This window comes from Phyllobates terribilis, unplaced genomic scaffold (genome assembly GCF_046119375.1).
Source record: "Phyllobates terribilis strain yellow unplaced genomic scaffold, ASM4611937v1 Scaffold_9__5_contigs__length_417890890, whole genome shotgun sequence".
In the NCBI taxonomy this organism is placed as follows: Eukaryota; Metazoa; Chordata; class Amphibia; order Anura; family Dendrobatidae; genus Phyllobates; species Phyllobates terribilis.
Genome location: NW_027362769.1, coordinates 139,218,491 through 139,238,490, shown reverse-complemented (window position 1 = coordinate 139,238,490; position 20,000 = coordinate 139,218,491). Strand labels below are relative to the sequence as shown.

The window sequence follows — 20,000 nt, the reverse complement described above, 5'->3', positions numbered from 1 at the left end:
TCTTAGTTGGCATCTGCATTTACTAGACATTTATTCCACATCCCCTGATCCTACTTTCCAGCTGGTCAGAGTGTATGGGCGCGCCGAGCATGGGCGTCCATCTTTTCTGTCACTGCCTGACAAGTTGGAACAAATGGTTTGGGTGATCCCATTTTTGGAGTTGTGATCCGTGTCTATTAGGCATTTATGGCATATCCCGTGGATGCCAGTGCTAAAACAACCTTTTTAAGACTAGGATCACATCACCTTTTGTCCTTTGGAATAAGCAAATAGACTTTACAGATGCCAAGAGTCTTTTTTTTGCGTCTGCCACGCTGGTGTAGTTGGATTTAATTCCTGTCTGCGGCAGTAGGTGCAGCATCATACAGGGCGGTAAGGTTGCTCTGTCTGCCACAAGGCGTGTGACCTCTCAGGGACCCGTGTGACCTCTCAGGGACCCATTTGAAGCCGGCATGCCCCTTGCTGCAGTTCACATCTCCCATTATCTCTTATTTTCAGACATCAGTCATTCTTCCGTTATTACTTATGCATTGCTCTGTATGCGAATATTAAAGTTTGCAAATAATTTTCCCCACTTGTTTTCAGGCAGTGGAAGAGGAAGATAAGATGACCCCCGAGCAGCTCGCCATTAAAAATGTTGGCAAACAGGTCGGTGACTTCTCTACTCCACCTCAAAGAGCATCAGAATAATAGTGGCAGTGAAATAACATTGTCGTTTTTTTTTTTTTCCTGTTACCATATTTTAGGGGGTCTCTTTTGAATCCTACAATGAAGCGTTAACTACCTTTCTAATTTACTTTCAGTTCCTGGTTATTTTCAGGAATTGATTATCAGTGAATGGAAAAAAATGATTGACATTCATAGAGTGAAAATTGTAAAGTCCCAAACCTTCTCACACGTCTGCAGCCTGATACAATCTGTCAGTGCATGTAAGGACGATCCGTCTGCGATTGATGTTGTATTAAAATCTCACAGAGTTGCCAGAATAATACCAATCTACAGATCTGTAAAGAATTATAGACAGAATAATAAACATTTCTATTCACTGACAACCAAACGATTTTATATGCTGTAATCAATAAAGAAGTCTATTAATATTTCCCGTCCTAGTGAAACGGTTTGGTTATGGGTGAGGGTCGGGAAGGAGATTTTTGCAGTTTGTGCTGTAGCCTATGTATTAGATGCTGTGAGAGGATAGAGGGCACAGGAGGGGTATGATGCTGCAGTTACCTGGCTGTAGCCTATGTACTGAATGCTGTGAGAGGATAGAGGGCACAGGAGGGGTATGATGCTGCAGTTACCTGGCTGTAGACTATGTACTGAATGCTGTGAGAGGATAGAGGGCACAGGAGGGGTATGATGCTGCAGTTACCTGGCTGTAGACTATGTACTGAATGCTGTGAGAGGATAGAGGGCACAGGAGGGGTATGATGCTGCAGTTACCTGGCTGTAGTCTATGTACTGAATGCTGTGAGAGGATAGAGGGCACAGGAGGGGTATGATGCTGCAGTTACCTGGCTGTAGACTATGTACTGAATGCTGTGAGAGGATAGAGGGCACAGGAGGGGTATGATGCTGCAGTTACCTGGCTGTAGACTATGTACTGAATGCTGTGAGAGGATAGAGGGCACAGGAGGGGTATGATGCTGCAGTTACCTGGCTGTAGCCTATGTACTGAATGCTGTGAGAGGATAGAGGGCACAGGAGGGGTATGATGCTGCAGTTACCTGGCTGTAGTCTATGTACTGAATGCTGTGAGAGGATAGAGGGCACAGGAGGGGTATGATGCTGCAGTTACCTGGCTGTAGACTATGTACTGAATGCTGTGAGAGGATAGAGGGCACAGGAGGGGTATGATGCTGCAGTTACCTGGCTGTAGACTATGTACTGAATGCTGTGAGAGGATAGAGGGCACAGGAGGGGTATGATGCTGCAGTTACCTGGCTGTAGACTATGTACTGAATGCTGTGAGAGGATAGAGGGCACAGGAGGGGTATGATGCTGCAGTTACCTGGCTGTAGTCTATGTACTGAATGCTGTGAGAGGATAGAGGGCACAGGAGGGGTATGATGCTGCAGTTACCTGGCTGTAGCCTATGTACTGAATGCTGTGAGAGGATAGAGGGCACAGGAGGGGTATGATGCTGCAGTTACCTGGCTGTAGTCTATGTACTGAATGCTGTGAGAGGATAGAGGGCACAGGAGGGGTATGATGCTGCAGTTACCTGGCTGTAGCCTATGTACTGAATGCTGTGAGAGGATAGAGGGCACAGGAGGGGTATGATGCTGCAGTTACCTGGCTGTAGTCTATGTACTGAATGCTGTGAGAGGATAGAGGGCACAGGAGGGGTATGATGCTGCAGTTTCTACGCTTTAGACTATGTAGTATATGCTCTGAAAGGGTAGAGGGTGCCGGAGGGGGGAGCGATCTGAGCCCACAGCATAGTTAGTTGTCACATCAGGAAAATACTGCTTTTTCTCATAGGATACATACAATGGAAACCATGCCACTTTATCTTCTGTTGGCACCACGTTTTAAGGCCCCCAAATTGATTGCCATTATAGTCCTCACCATTTCCTAAAGTGTAATTATACTTTCACAAAACTTTTTGACAGGTCTTAAGGGCCTTAAGTTTGGATTGGTGAAGATCCTAGTTCTTGAACCCCCACGGATCATTAAAATGAAGGAGCAGAAACACTTGGCTCCATCTACTGTAGGTTCTCAGACTTTCTATGGTGCAGCCCTTCTTCAGTCCCTGAGGAGAGCAGCGCTCGGCAAAGAGTTTCTGCCTCTTCTTATAAGCAATGTCTGGGGGCTCAGCACTTGGAGACTTACGAATCAGAACTTCTGACATGTCAAAAGATTTGTAAAAGTGCAGCTAACTTGATGCTGTTTTTGCGTACTCCATGTTGACTATTTTTTTTTTTTCTTCTCTCACAGGATCCCAAACGTCACTTGGAGGAACATGTGGATGTTCTGATGACCTCAAACATCGTCCAGTGTTTAGCAGCCATGTTGGACACAGTCGTATTTAAATAGCAGATTCGTGGAGCGCGCGTCTTTTGTTTTGCTTAAGTGGTTTATGTATGGAGACCGCAGTCGGCCTTCGAGACGGTCACGTTCCTTCATAATACTTTGTATCTGTTGCAATCAGGTTCATTTCTGAGGTTGTTTTTGATATATTTCTTGACGTTGACTCTTTTATTATGAAATGAACCTATTCTGGTGAGATCCTCTGTACATCACGGGGGTCTATGGACACAAATCAGGCATGCATCCGGAGCCGCTGGAATTAATGCTCGTTCTGTACCAGTTATCAACTCAGTTTCACTTTACTCAAAGACATCCAAGAACATGAACTGCAGCTTCAGATGGGGACATCTGGCACTGGTGGTGACCTGGGAGCAGCACAGTAACACCTCCCCAACTCCCCGCGTAATTACTTCTATTCCTAAATGTCAGGGACGTTACAGACTACAAAGTTCTTTAAACATTCTTGTATTAAGTCTGCATTTAATATTTGGGAAATCCATGCTGCTACTGTTGCTGCATAATAAAAATACATTTACACCTTTCGAGTTCCTTTTTATTTATTTTTTTTATTTTTCTGTAAGACATAGCTTAAAAGTTTTCCAGTTTTATTGTAAAATAAAGTTAAAAGGATTTTTTTTATTTAAGCAGAGTATCTCTTCCAATTGCAGCTGCTCCTTTGATTTTTGAACCGTTTTTTTTTTTTTTTTTTTCTTTTTCTGCTGTGCTCCCTCTGTTCTGAAGTTAAGCCCCTCGGGTAATAATGGTGCAATTTTTTTCGTCAACCAACTAGGCCAGAATGTGGCCGTGTTTTGATTGGCCGGCATTGGAGGAGCAAAAGCAAAGTTCTGTGGTATACGCCTACTTAGTTGAAAGAAAAATTTGCACCATTCTGGGGGGCAGAACTATGGAACAGAGTGGAGACACGAGGGTCAGTGGGTGCTTTTGTCCTTGGCCTGGCTGTCTTTAGAAACACCGCATGGACCCAGGGCTCATCCCACTGAATGCTCGTATTCCTTTCCCGTGGGCATAATACTACTCAGACAATGCAGGGTGAGGGTAACACAATGGGGTGATACTTTATTGGATCACCAACAGTCAACAACATATAGTCCAATCCCCGCAAGTACATAAGATGGTGCAAATGAAGGTCTCACCCTTCCGCTGGCTCATTGAGAGTTAGAACATCTGCGACTTCAGAGCTTCCAGGGCCAACTACCCCAACCACTAGCACCCTGACTTTGGCGGGCACCCACAGAGAGGAGGCAGCGGCAAACTTAGGAAGCTGACAGAGTCCATTGAGGTGTGTGGCCAGGTGACCTGATTGGAGAACTCAGGTTTAGGGTATGTGCCCACGATGCAGAATTGAAGCAGAAATTTTCTGCAGCGTTTCTGCATGTTCTTGGCAGTAAAAACGCTTGCGGATTTTACACGCATTTTTTATGCGTTTCTGCAGCGTTTTTACATGCGGATTTGACTTGCGTTTTTCAGATGCATTGGGACCTCAAATCCGCATGCAGAAACGCACAAATAATGGACATGAAAATTCTGCAGCATGGGCACAAAACATGCAGATTTTCATTGGGGATCGTGGGGCATGGATTACCAAGCATTTTGCAAGTGTTTACGCTGCGGAAATTCCGCAGCAAAAACGCTTGAAAAATGCATAGTGGGCACACAGCCTTAGGCAAACTTCTCCATGGGTGCAGTGATGGGCAGTGGATCAAATCTGTATTTCTCCAGGTGTAGCCAAGGTGCCTTTGCTGCTGTTCTCTAGAGTCTCTTTGTAGAAGGAGAGAGATCCCTTTTTATACCCACCGCTGTCCTTCAGGCCATTATCCACAAGTTTGGGGGTAGGTGGGAGGAGATTATCTCTCATTGTTCGAGTGTTCAATTAATCTGCATATTTTGTCCTTCAATGTTTGCAGAACAACAAGCTGATTGGATTGATACAATAGGTAGTCAGCAGGTATTCACCAAATTAACAAACATCGATTGTTCAATTAACCTGCGTCTTTGACCTTCAAGGATAGCAGAACAATAAGCTGCAAGGACTGGTACAATAGGTAGTCCGCATCCATTCAATAAACATCAATTCAACATACAACAAGAGTCAACATTCAGACTCCTATGAACAATAGCTCATGTCCCTGGGCCTACTGAACAATGCGTCTGGCATAATTAAGAATAAAAGTGGTGTCTTCACATTTCTCCCCCTTCTTAATTAGCCAGACATGATAGGCTTACTATCATCCTCCACTTGTTGGGGACAGTCTGTCAGCATTTCTTTCAGCACAGACACGAATGTAAGCGGTTTCACCTTCATAACAATGAAACTTTGTATCATCCAGTTTCCTCAATCACCATTCCATCCTTGTGCACATCAGCATAGCAGACATCTCCAACTTCTCTCACATGATCTTTCAGATCCTGCCAACTCCCCGATGGGGGAATTCCTGAGTCGAGGACTGTGTATTGAGTTTGCTGGAAAGGGAGTCCATGCCTCCTGTGGGGTCTTTCATAGCTCACCCCCGGTCCTCAGCTTGCCCTAGGAAACTCCACACACAATCAACGAGAACTGAACTCTTATCTATTACGTCCACACGTGGCGGCCTGGAAGCAGATACAGGTAAACAGTGTGGCACCGCCTCCACCACAATTCTTCAGCTCCTTGGTACTGATCTGCCCGTACCAATGGAACTCCAGGTCCCAATGTGACAAACAACTGGATTCGGGCTGCTTGGGACTGCGTATTTGATTTCAGACTGCCACTGGATCCTTGATTTGGCAGGCAGATCAATTCCTCTTGGTCAAACTCATCGTTCTCCACGACATTCTGGGCATCCCAAAGGACTAATTCCTGGTTCAAATCTGACTGTCGGTGGTCCTGTGTTTGACTCGTCGAAGCTGGCACAACGCCTATAGTTGACGTTTCCTGTGGAGGCTGTATATCCACTCCGGTCCTCTTAAGGCTGAGCTGGTGGGGTTTGACATGGTGGCATCCGAAAACTGCTATGTATGCATCACCTGTGGTCTGCTGGGACTGTTGTCTATCTGCCTCCTTGGACATCTACGAACACCAGTCCCCTGCAGCTCCCCTCTTTCAGCCGGGCTGAGGAGTATCCTACTGCTGCCAGAAAGTGTGGAGACACGAGGGTCAGTGAGTGCTCTCGTCCGCTGGGCTGGTTGTCTTTAGAAAGACCGTATGGACCAGGGCTCATCCCGCTGAACGCTTGTACTCGTTTCCCGTAAACATACTACTTACCCTCACCCTGTGTTGTGTAACGCAATAGGGTGATACTTTATTGGATCACCAATAGTCAATAACATACAAGTGCTTCTCACAAAATTAGAATATCCTCAAAAAGTTAATTTGTTTCAGTTCTTCAATGCAAAAAGTGAAACTCCTATATTTATATACAGAGTGATCTATTTCAAGTGTTTATTTCTGTTAATGTTGATGATTATGGCTTACAGCCAATGAAAACACAAAGTCATTATCTCAGTAAATTAGAATACTTTATAACAGCTTGAAAAATGTTTTTAAAATCCGAAATGTTGTCCTACTGAAATGTATGTTCAGTAAATGCCCTCAATACTTGGTCGGGCTCCTTTTGTATCAATTCCTGCATCAATGCGGCAATGTGGCATGGAGGCGATCAGCCTGTGGCACTGCTGAGGTGTTATGGAAGCCCAGGTTGCTTTGATAGCAGCCTTCAGCTCGTCTGCATTGTTGGATCTGGTGTCTCTCATCTTCCTCTTGACAATACCCCATAGATTCTCTATAATAGATTCTCTATGGGGTTAAGGTCAGGCGAGTTTGCTCCCAATCAAGCACAGTGATACTGTTGTGTGTAAACCAGGTATTGGTACTTTTGGCCGTGTGGACAGGGGCCAAGTCCTGCTGGAGAATGACATTTCCATCTCCAAAAAGCTTGTCGGCAGAGGGAAGCATGAAGAGCTCTAAAATGTTCTGGTAGACGGCTGCGCTGACTTTGGTCTTGATAAAACACAGTGGACCTACACCAGCAGATGACATGGCTCCCCAAACCATCTGGCGTTGTCTATTGGTCATGAGTGGCTTGACACAAGGAATGCGACACTTGTAGCCCATGTCCTGGATACATCTGTGTGTGGTGACCCTTGAAGCAATGACTCCAGCAGCAGTCCACTCCTTGTGAATCTCCCCCAAATTTTTGAATGGCCTTTTCTTAACAATCCTTTCAAGGCTGTGGTTATCCCGGTTGCTTGTGCACCTTTTTCTACCACACTTTTTCCTTCCACTCAACTTTCCATTAACATGCTTTGGATACAGCACTCTGTGAGCAGGCAGCTTCTTTAGCAATGACCTTTTGTGGCTTAACCTCCTTGTGGAGTGTGTCAATGATGCCTTTTGGACATCTGTCAAGTCAACAGTCTTCCCCATGATTGTGGTGCCTACTGAAACAGACTAAGGGACCTTTTTAAACGCTTAGGAAGCCTTTGCAGGTGTTTTTTGTTAATTATTCTAATTTACTGAGATAATGACTTTTGTGTTTTCATAGGCTATAATCTATAATCATTAACAGAAATAAACACTTGAAATAGATCACTCTGTTGGTAATGACTCTATATAATATATGAGTTTCACTTTTTGTATTGAAGAACTGAAATAAATTAAATTTTTGATGATATTCTAATTTAGTGAGAAGCACCTCTATAGTACAGTCCCAGCAAGTACATAAGATGGTGCAAATGACAGAGTCTCACCCTTCCACTGGCTTGCCGGGAATTAGAACATCTGTGACTTCGGGGCTTTCAGGGCCAATTACTCCCAACCAGTGGCACCCCGCTTTTGTCAGGCATCCAGAGAAAAGGTAGCGGCAAACTTAGGAAGCTGACAGAGTCCATTGAGGTGTGTGGCCAGGTGACCTGATTGTCTAAACCTGAGTTCTCCAAACGTCTCCATGGGTTCAGTGATGGGCAGTGGATCAAATCTGTATTCCTCTGGGTGTAGCCATGGTGCCTTGGCTGCTGTTCTCTAGAGCCTCTTTGTAGAAGGAGAGAGATCCCTTTTTATACCCACCGCTGTCCTTCAGGGCATTATCCACAGGTTTGGGGGGTAGGTGGGAGGAGATTATCTCTCATTGTTCGAGTGTTCAATTAACCTGCATATTTTGTCCTTCAATGTTTGCAGAACAACAAGCTGCATGGACTGATACTATAAGTAGTCAGCAGGTATTAACAAACATCGATTGTTCAATTAACTTGCGCCTTTGTCCCTCACGGTTAGCAGAACAATAAGCTACAAGGACTGATACAATAGGTAGTCAACAACTATTCAACAAATCAACAAACATCAATTTAACCTACAACAAGAGTCAACATTCAGACTCATGAACAACAGCTCATGTTCCTGGGCACATACTTAAGAATAAATGCAGTGTCGTCACACAGAGTGGTCTGAGAAAAAAGAAAAACTGTTCCAGAATCAGTGGAGCACTGACAATAGGATGAGGAACTCCGCTTTAGATTAAATAATCCAGTGAAAGGTCCTATTTTTAAAGGTTTATTTTTCCACAAATTGTTTATCGGCTATTAACATGATAGGTGAAAAATGTTTGATAGCAACCCCTACTAGATCTCCTAGTGATCAGTAGAGGTCCCAGCCTGTGGGTCTCCCAGCAATCACACTTGAGGGACGTTGTTGGAGTGACGCAATCATATGACTTGGTTAGGAGATTCTACCTGAATTCTCAAAATAAAAAAAACAGGATTCCAAAATTATTCTAATGGAGCCATTTCCTTCATTTACAACATGAAATTTTGGACTCTGTTTGAACTTGTTTACAGAGGTGTCAACTCTAAGGGTATGTGCACACGATGCAGAAATGAAGCAGAAAATTTCTGCATCATTTCTGCATCTCCCTGGCAGAAAAAACGCATGCAGATTGTGAATGCGTTTTTCCTGCAGAATACATGCGGATCCACATGCTGATTCACATGCGTTTCCGCATGTGGATTGACGAGCGCTTTCCAGGCGATTTTAGCATCACCTGGAAAGTGCTTGACAACTAGGTCACACTATATAAATCCATGCAAACAGCATGGATTTATATAGTGTGACCCGAGAGAGTGTATATACTTACCTCCGATGGCCCGCGCTGTCCTGCTTTCCTCTCCGTTCTCCCGGCAACTTTGAATTGAAAGACCTGCCGACGTCAGCGTCACGTGACCCGTCACATAACTCTGACGTCAGCGCAGGTCCTTCAACTCACTGCAAGTGCCGGGAACCAAGCAGGAGCGGAGCGCGGGCCGACAGATGGTAAGTATATATATATTTTTTTATTTTATTCTTGTTTTACAGCTTTTTTAATGGTACCTGGGTGTGGATGAGACTCTCCTCTTCTCCACACTCGGGTACCATCCGCACATTAGAACGCGCCAATAACGCAAGTACAGATGCAGTCTTGCGGAATTGGCGCGTTCTAATGCAAGTCAATGGCGGCGAAAACGCCGCGTTTACGCAAAATTAATTGACATGTTGCGGATTTTTATTTCAGCGTTTACGCTGCGGAAAAATCCGCATCATGGGCACAGCACATGCGGATTTCAATTGGGGAACATTGCTGCCCTTCTACCATGCGTTTTTAATGCGTTTCCGCGGCGTTTACACAACTGCAAAACCGCCGCGGAAACGCATTAAATACGCATCGTGTGAACTCAGCCTAAAGCTTGTTTTTTGGAGGATTCAGACAGAAGCCCCTGCCAGAATCATAAAACAGGGCACAGATGTGGTTTGAACCTTTCCAAACAAATATTCTTTTCTCCCACATTGCCAACGACTCTGTAGAGGGGTCACGGTGGGTAAGAGAAAGGTGGGGGGTGATTCGTGAGATGACGGGTGGGGTGGGGAGTGAGAGAGAATTTTCTAGCTTAAAACTTCGGGTCCCCATTGTTTTCAATGGGGTTCAGGTTCTGATTCAAGTTCTGGTACCCGAACTTTAGAATAAAGTCTAATCGGGTTCATGTACGGACTGGCCTCAGCTCTTCCGACCTTAACGCAATAGTCTCATATATGTCTATAAAGCTGTTTAGTTCAGGTTGGGAGACCCGCTGTTATTCTGTATACAGGCGGTGTTTCACGGTTGTATGAATGTGGCCTAAGGGCTCATACAGATGTCCATTTTTTACGTAAGTTTGCTGTCCAGGTTTTTCATGGATAGCACTCGTACCTATAACAGTGAATAGGGTCGTTCTCATGTCTGAGAGTCCACGCAAAATTGCAGAGACATGTCCGATAGTGATCCAAGCGTGGGAACCAAATCGGTTATGCAAGTCTATGGGTCTGTGAAAAAATCGGACCGCCCTCTGATGCCATGTGAGTGCAGTCTGATTTTCACAGATAGCAGAAGGTGGAGAAACTTTTTTTTTTGAATACCGATATACGAGAAAAGCCTGATAAAACTCTGACTAAACTCTGATGAAACGCTGACCGAAATCGGTGATAAAAGTTTTTCTCATACGTGACTTGTGAATGAGCCCTAGTGCCGTGAATCTGCCAAGCATTTTGGGCAATTCCAAGTTGTTATGGAGGGCAAAAAAAATCCTAACTCCAAGAAGGATACTACCAAAAAAGTCATGACATTGAGGAGCACAGGAGATGGAATATCCCAGTGTCGCAGGATTTACAGGGCTTCTAGAAGAGCCGCAACATCACTATCCTTTGCAAGATCTGTGTGCACGTCCTATTACAAGCCCCTTTTTAATGCCGGACTCCTCTTCCATGGCATAGGGGTCAGAAATGGGTACAACCGCGATGTCTGCACCCCCTATAATTACACTCTAGGTTGACACTGTGATTTAAAATAGTTATTATATAAAAATGCAGTTAATCTCCCTTTTAATTAATCCAAAACTCTACTGCCACAGATCCAGGACTGTCTATGTAACATATATTGATTATATAATACAATGACTGTGGTCATATTTCCATGAATTACTGTTTTTTTCCTCCACTCGTAGCAGTAATTGCATTGCTTTCCTTTCCATAAAAAGCGCACTGCATAGAATTTAGTTTCTTTGGCATCAAATACATCTTCTCTCTGCTCCCCGAGGCAAATATGTTTTCTACCTAATTTACACTTCGTTAATTGTACTGACTCCTCCCCGTCAGGGTCCCTATTGCATTTCTATCATTGTGATGAGTATTAGTGCCGGTTATTATAACTTACATGCAGCTTAAAAAAAAAAAGATAAATTATTCATTTTATTTGTAATTAACAACACATAAAATGTGCAACGGATCTAAAACTCCTATCGTGTGTCTAGTAATAAGTTAAAGGGGAAGACATCTTGGACCATATTAAATTGAGAAAAGTTTTTTGAAAGTTTATTTACACAGTTATGTATCTTTCAGATAAACAAAATAGCCGCCTGCCTAGAGCACCATAGTGTGACGGGGCATCATAAACCATTCAAGTGATTTAAAAAATCCTATCATTGTTAAATAGTAAACCTTTAAAACTGTTGTATAATTGTGATATAGAAATCAGTATTGTATGAGTCCAGCTAAAGAATGAAAGCACTTATGAGTACAAGTTTATCCAATCTCTGCCAACCAAACCTGACTAACAGCTGCAGCTTGAGATCTCAGCAGTTGCAGGTTAGATGGGTGGAGATTCAGCATGAGGGAGGAGAGACACTGGAGAGCAGTCAATCAAGCTACAGTTGAAACCAGAAGTTTACAAACACTGCAAAGTCAAAAGTTTCCATACATTTCATTAGTATTTGGCACCATTGCCCTTAAACTGAATGACTTGGGTCAAACTTTTCGGATATCCTTCCACAAGCTTCTCACAGTTGGTCGGAATTTGGGCCCATTCCTCCTGACAAAACTGGTGTAACTGATCCAGGTCTGTAGGTCGCCTTACTCGCACCTGCCTTTTCAGATTTGCCCATAAATTATCTAAAGGATTAAGATCAGGGCTTTGTGATGGCCACTCCAAAACATTGACTTTGTTATCCTTAAGCCACTTTGTTACCATTTTGGCAGTATGCTTCGGGTCATTGTCCATTTGGAAGACCCATTTCCGCCCAAGCTTTAACTTCCTGGCTGATGTCTTGAGATGTTGCTTTAGTATTGCTACATAATCTTCTCTTCTCATGATGCCATCTATTTTGTGAAGTACACCAGTCCCTCCTGCAGCAAAACAACCGCACAATATGATGCTGCCACCCCCATGTTTCACAGTTGGGATGGTGTTCTTAGGCTTTCAAGCTTCTCCCTTTTTCCTCCAAACGTAACAATGGTCATTATGGCCAAAAAGTTCAATTTTAGTTTCATCAGACCACAGGACATGTCTCCAAAAATTAAAGTCTTTGTTCCTGTGTGCATTTACAAACATTAATCTGGCTTTTTTATGTTTCTTTTGGAGAAATGGCTTCTTCCTGGCAGAGTGGCCTTTCAGCCTATGTTGATACAGTATTCCTTTCACTGTCAATATTGACACAATCTTACCAGCTTTCGCCATCATCTTCACAAGGTCTTTTGCTTTTGTCCTTGGGTTGAGATGCACATATTGGACCAAAGCACGTTCATCTCTGGGACACAGAACCCATCTCCTTCCTGAGCGGTATGATGGCTGGATATTCGCATCTTATTTGTACTTGCGTATAATTGTTTGTACAGATCAACGAGGCTCCTTCAGGTATCTTGAAATTGTACCCAATGATGAGTCAGACTTGTGCAAGTTCACAATTCTCTTCCTGATATCTTGGCTGCAGATTTCTTTAGACTTTCCCATGATGCTACACAAAGAAGCAGTGTGTTTCAGGTGTGCATTAAAATACATCCACAGGTGTGTCTCTAATTAACTCAGATGTTGCCAAAAAAAACTATCAGAAGCTTCAAAACACATGATATCATCATATGGGGAGTCCAGAATTGTTTAAAGGCATAGTAATCTTAGTGTATGTAAACTTTTGACTTTGCAGTAAGTAATAAAAATGCCTTAAAACATTCTCTCTCTCTCATTATTCTGGCATTTGTCAAATATTAAAAATTATGGTAATCCTAATTGACCTAAAACGGGAAAGGTTTATTCTGATTTCATGTCAGATATTGAGAAAAACATGCATATGTGTCTTTTTATATAGTGTATGTAAACTTCTGGTTTCAACTGTATATGGGTGGAGATTCAACAGCAGCAGGGAGGAGGAGGGAGGAGGAGGGACACTGAAGAGCTGTCAATCAGGCTAGGTGCATGTAAATTCAGCACAGCAGGGAGGAGAGATACTGAAGAGCTGTCAATCTGGCTATATGGGTGGAGATTCAGCAGCAAGGAGGATGGACACTGAAGAGTACTCAATCAGTTTTACGTGGATGGAGATTCAACAGGGAGGAGGAACATTGAGGAGCTGTCAATATTGGAAGTACAGTAGTGTTCATGATCTGCATGTTCTTGAGTCTGTGTATTTGAATAATTAATTGTACGGGGTGTGTTCAAACTAATAGCAGTGTGGAGTTCAATCAGTGAGGTCAATCATTCTGTGAAGAAACAGGTGTGAATCAGGTGGCCCTTATTTAAGGGTGAAGCCAGCACATGTTGTACATGCATTTCTCCTTGAAAGCCTGAGAAATATGGGTCGTTCGAAACATTGTTCAGAAGAACAGTGTACTTTGATAAAAAAAAGTTGAGTGGAGATGGTAAAACGTATAAAGAAGTGCAGACAATGATCGGCTGTTCAGCTAAAATGATCTCCAATGCTTTAAAATGGAAAGCAAAACCAGAGAGACGTGGAAGAAACCGGAAGACTACCATTCGAATGGATGGAAGAATGGCAAAGGCTCAGCCAATGATCAGCTCCAGGATGATCAAAGACAGTCTCAAGTTACCTGTGAGTACTGTGACAGTTAGAAGACACATGTGTGAAGCTAATCTCTTAGCAAGAAGTCCCCGCAAAGTCCCATTGTTAAAAAAAGACATGTACTGAAGCAGATACAATTTGCCAAAGAACACATCAACTGGTCTAAATAAAAATGGAGAAACATTTTGTGGACTGATGAAAGTAAAATTGTTCTTTTTGGGTCCAAGGGCCACAGACAGTTCGTCAGACGACCCCCAAACTCTGCATTCAAGCCACAGTACACTCTGAAGACAGTGAAGCATGGTGGAGCAAGCATCATGATATGAGCATGTTTTTCTTACTATGGTGCCGGACCTATTTACCGCCTACTAGGGATCATTGACCAGTTTGCATATATTAAAATACTTGAAGAGGTCATGTTGCCTTACACTAAAGAGGATATGCCCTTGAAATGGGTGTTTCAACAAGACCCTAAACACACCAGTAAACAAGCAAAATCTTGGTTCCAGTCCAACAAAATTGAGGTTATGGAGCGGCCAGCCAAGCCGTTTCTGAGGCAAAGCCAACAAATGCAACAAAAATTGTCTGATGTAGTCAAAGCCTCCTGGGCTGGAATAACAAGTGACAGGTGCCAGAACTTGGTTGACTCTATGCAACATAGATATGAAACAGCTCTAAAAAAAAACCTGTGGGTATACAACTAAATATTAGGTTAGTGATTAACAGGAACGCTAAATCCTAAAAAGGAGAACATATTGTGAGTTTGTAAAGACAAATGCAGACACTGCTATTTTTTATAACAGCCCAACGTTCATGTTTTTGTTATTTTCTTTAAAGTAGTTAAAACTTATATACATTTCTCTTCATGTTTTGAATTAGAAAACAGTCTGCAATGTTCCCAATGCTGGAAATAAAAACTAGTGTAAAGATTGTGCTTAACTCATGTTTTTGAACACCCTGCTATTATTTTGAACACTACTGTATACCATGGTACTCCAGAAAGTGGGGCTCTAGTTGGGCGCTACTCCTGAGATAATGTGTTTGAAGAACCAGGCACTCTAGTGAGGAAGAAAATGTCATTCTTTGTTTTCCACAATCCAAAGTGTCATTAGCTTATCAATACAATAATGACATTCTCATTCTGTCCCGGTCTACACAGTAAAACTGACAAGTGAGCTGCAGAAAGCAGGAAAGGTCAGCAGATTATACGTGCAAACTGGTATATATCAGCATTTATCATGTGGATGGTCCTAGAAAAATAATTCTATAAATAAAAAACCTGAGGAAAATAATATCAGATCATTTCCTTTAATCATTGATCTCCAGGACATTATTTGTAAACATTTATTCTCTGCAGTTATGGATCCTTAGGCTAATAAATCCACTCCTGGTGACCACAGAACCTCCAATAGCTCAATACTTGATCAGTCTATTAAATAGTACTCCATTGTGCCATGGTCATCATTTCCCACTGATTATGGCTAGAAGAGTCAATTGGCTAAGGGTTTTCTTTGAAGAAAAAAAAATTTTTCACTAATATTGGTGAAAGCCATGAAATTATTCCTAATAAGTTTCACCATAAAATGTAATGCTCTATGGAAATTTCTGACACCTTCTACAGCCGGTCATAGACAAGGTAAAAGCCAATGGACAATTTTGACCGTCTTGGGCCGCCATGTTTTAACAAATTATATTCCAGCTACATCCCTTTAGGTAAATGTTGTGTCAGACAATTCCAGTATTGTGGTAAGTGGATTGGGTGCTCTAGAATTGTGAAAACCGTAGCGGATCAAGCTCAATAATTCCACTAACATCCTCCTACCTATGGCACTATGCCCTCTGAAGGAAATCAGATTTGGTTGATTTTTTACTTTAAAGGGCTTGATTGAGATTACAAAATTGTGTCTACTCCCCCCCCCCCCCAAAAAAAAACAGCGCCACTCTTCTCCAAAGACCGGTTCTGGTATTGCATCTCGGCACCATTCAAGAGAATCAATGGAACAGAAAGACAATTCATTATCCAACACAAAGCTGCCCCAGATCTGCTATTATATAGGGAACTAGTAGAATTACCCAGCTTTGCACAGGTCTATTTGGTTTAACTGTTTGCTGTTTGTCTGTGTGGTTAAAAACTTTGCTACTGATATTATTAACCCCTTCACGGCCTTTGGATTTTCCGTTTTTGAGTTTTCATTTTTTGCTCCCCTTCTTCTCAGATCCATAACGTTTTTATTTTTCCGTCAATATGGCCGTGTGAGAGCTTGATTTTTTTGTGAGAGGAGTTGTACTTTTGAACGACACCATTGATTTTGCCATACAGTGTACAGTACAACCGGAAAGAAAATTCCAACTGCGGTGAAACGGTAAAAAAAGTGCAATTCCACAATTGATTTCTGAGTTTCTTTTTGCCATGTTCACTAAAAGCTAAAACTGACCTGCCATTATGATTCTCCAGGTCATTACGAGTTCGCAGATACCAAACATGTATAGGTTCTTTTTATTTAAGTGGTGAAAGAAAAATTCAAAGTTTGTAAAAAAAAAACAAACGCCATTTTCCAAGACTCGTAGCGTCTCCATTTTTCGGGATCTAGAGCTGGGTGAAGACTTATTTTTTGTACACTGAGCTGACGTTTTTATTGATACCATTTTGGAATAAATAAAATGTTTTGATCGCCCGTTATTGCATTTTATTGCAATGTTGCAGCGACTAAAGAAAAGTAATTCTGGCGTTTTTTGGTGAATTACTCGAGAACATTACGTCCTAAAGAGCTGAATCTCGTGGCTTTTGGAAAATTTGCTACAGATGGGTGCAGCCATTCTGTCGTTTAGCCATGCATAAAGAACCGAGAACATAAATTCATATGTACAGTATATATATAATTACTGAAACAGTCATCAAGATTGTTGACAGCTGCTTTTTATTACAGTAAGGGTAGGTTCACACAAGTGTATTAAAAAACATTCAGCGTTTCATCCAGTGTCGGACGATTTTTTTTCTCACTTGTCATCCGCGTGCAATCCTATTTTTAAATTATTTACAGGACCATTTACAATTTTACAACGTATCCATAAAAATCAGATGCTACACTGTGGCTCTGTTTGGCATCCGATTTTTTTTTTTACGCACCCATAGGCTTGAATGGATGAGTGCCATTAGATTTACGGAAAGAAACTAGCGCATGCTGCGATTTTTTTCACATGCAGATTAAGTCAGTGAAAAAATTCTCGTCTGCACCGCCCCATTGAATAACATTGGTCCGAGTACTTTCGTGTTTTTTCCCGTGGACTGCACTGGAACAGAACATGCGGTCAGGTGAAATAGCCCTTAAAAAGAGATGGAGCCTCAACTTGCAAGGGACATGCTCAGGATAGTTGTTTTATTTTGTACTGTGTCCTATATCCTCCTGACCAAAATAGAGGGAAACAACAAAATAATTTCCTGCAACAATTTTTAATTTTCAAAAATGATAAATAAATTCCACTAACAATATGATTTTGCTTCCACTTGTGGTGCAGATTGTGTCTGTGGGGTCTGGGTCTGGTCTAGCAGAGTTCCTCTATATATATGGAGGACGTTGTTGTTATACCCTGATGGAACAAAGACCTCAGTTTCCTCCAATTTAAAGCTCACACAGGTCTGAGTTTTTCTCTCCTCCTGCATTAGGGACACAGATGAAATATTTATTTATCAGAGATGTCATAAACATCACTACAAATGCATCAAGTCACTTCAAGTCAGCAGCTTATAATTATTTCAGATCCTATCCAAGGACTGAATATTCCCTCTCTCGCTTGAGATCACACAGCCCCAGCAGATGCTAGATAGTTGTTTTTTTTTTTTTTTTAATTCACTTGCTTAGGAGAAGGAAGAAGAAGCAGCAGCAGAAACAATTGCAACTGAGAAATAAAAGATGCTTCTATACTAAGATCCTAAAAAAAGATTCAATGTCCTATCACTGACCATTGTGACAGCACTGGAAAAGGTGGAACAATTTGCAACTAACAAGTTCCACCATAATAAAGCCCCCTCCCTACAGAAAATGAAGAGGCAGTGCCCCACTAAGACAGTTCTTTGCAGTCCTTCACAGCTTCTGCAGCCAAAAGGTGATGAGATCCTTCTTCAAGTGCACAGACAAACACAAGACACCTCCTCACAATCATAAACTGTTCCCCTCAATTTGCCATCCAGGAGCCAGGTGATTATCCTAATTAATGCCTATCTAATTAAATTACTGTCAGCAGTTAACCAATGGCAGGGGCTGTTTCATCAGTTCTCCATGCAGCAGGATCATAATGTTGTCTTACTGCTCCATGGAGTCAATTGGCCAATCTGTGAGCCCCCAGAAAAAGTAGATGTGAGAGGCTGCAACCAAGGGTTGGAGACTAGGAGGCATTAATTGTTCCCCTGGATGGGTGCTCCCTGTGTAAGGGCTGAGGGGTTAGTGTGGTGCTAGCTATGCAGTTGGATCATTGCATCTCTCCCTCTATGATGCTCTCCAAGAAATTCCTGAGTGTGAACAGCAGTTACCCCCATCCAGGAGCCTCAGATCTTGCTTTGCATGAACATCCCATTATCTCCACTTCTGACAACCTGGAGAGAAGTTCACCTCTGAAAAAAACTACCAGGGGGATGACGAATCAGTCAGATCCAGACAATTTCCCTGACTCCAAGGAGGCACCAGGGGATGGACAGAGGAGTAAGCTGTCTCCTGTCTTGGATGGGGTCTCTGAGATTCGTCATAATTTCGATGGATCTGCAGCAGATCGCTATCTCCTCCCTCAGTCCAGTCAGTCCCAGTCTTCTGCAGCTCCAACTACTATGTTCCCTTACCCAAGTCAGCATGGACCGGCTCACCCAGCCTTCTCCATCGGGAGCCCCAGCCGCTACATGGCTCACCACCCTGTCATCACCAATGGAGCCTACAACAGCCTCCTGGGCAATTCCTCCCCGGGCAGCGGATACCCTGGCAGCGGATACCCCTACACCCAGCAGTACGGGCACTCCTACCAGGCGGCCCCTTTCTACCAGTTCTCCGCCGCGCAGCCGGCATTGGTCCCGGGCAAAGCGCAGGTCTACCTGTGCAACAGACCGCTGTGGCTCAAGTTCCACCGGCACCAGACCGAAATGATCATCACCAAGCAGGGCAGGTGGGTACCATGCCGGCCAGCACTGCTATGAGGCCGGCTGTGCCTGCAGCTACTGCTCTGCTGGCTGCTGCTGCTACCACCACTACTATAATTATTATCACTATTATTATTATTATTATCATCACTATTATTATTATCATTATTATTATCATCACTATTATTATTAGCATTATTATCAGCATTATTATTATCACTATTATTATCATCATCACTATTAATATTATTATCATTATTGTTATCACTGTTATTATTGTCATGATTATTATTATTTATTTATTCTTGTTATTATTACTATTGTCATTTATTTTTTCAATAGTAGCATTACTAATATACAACAATACCTATCATACATCTAGACATGAAAAAATAACTTTTGAAATATTTTGACACAGGCAGTATTGTATTATAATAATAATAATAATAATAATAATAATAATAAAAGTAAAAATAATATATATATATTATCACACCTATATTATTATGTACATATATTAATCTATTTGCTTTATATACTTTTGTATTATATATTTTTTTATATTTTATGTTTTTATTTTCATTATTCAACATTTGTATTGTTATTGTTTTTTTCCCCATAAATAAACAGGACTACAATTACTACTTTTAAAATGTACCCATTTGGCTTGACCTATCCAATTTCCCCTTTTTCATTCACTTTTTTTTATATTACTTTATTTACAATACATATACATCTTTACCTGTCCACCTTTTTATATAAATAGTAAAACAGTGTTTACTAAGTACCCTGATATTTATATGTACTAATTCTGTTTACAAACTTACTTACAGCAGGGTATATGCTCATTTTGTTTGTATCTTAGGTTTTGTATGTAAACAGTAAAAAGTAATTTGAAAAAAGTTAATATATTTACTTGTTATTATATTATGCTGCAATAGTAAAATATACAAAATATTATTACTATTTGTATTATTATATTTCAGTTACTTTATTAAAG

General features: G+C 41.9%; 2 protein-coding genes across 2 annotated transcripts in view; both read left to right on the top strand.

Moving 5' to 3' along the window:
* The window catches only part of PSMD14 (proteasome 26S subunit, non-ATPase 14), a 92,477-nt gene extending 88,902 nt beyond the window's left edge, over nucleotides 1–3,575 (top strand). The window contains exons 10-11 of the mRNA XM_073647062.1: nucleotides 586–648; nucleotides 2,941–3,575. Of these exons, the coding sequence (XP_073503163.1) occupies nucleotides 586–648; nucleotides 2,941–3,039 (162 nt within the window). The 3' untranslated portion in view covers nucleotides 3,040–3,575. The remainder of the gene's footprint in view (nucleotides 1–585; nucleotides 649–2,940) is intronic.
* Nucleotides 3,576–18,129: 14,554 nt separating this feature from the next.
* Nucleotides 18,130–20,000, top strand: part of TBR1 (T-box brain transcription factor 1) — a 10,340-nt gene continuing 8,469 nt past the window's right edge. The window contains exon 1 of the mRNA XM_073647061.1: nucleotides 18,130–19,026. Within this exon, the coding sequence (XP_073503162.1) occupies nucleotides 18,335–19,026 (692 nt within the window). The 5' untranslated portion in view covers nucleotides 18,130–18,334. The remainder of the gene's footprint in view (nucleotides 19,027–20,000) is intronic.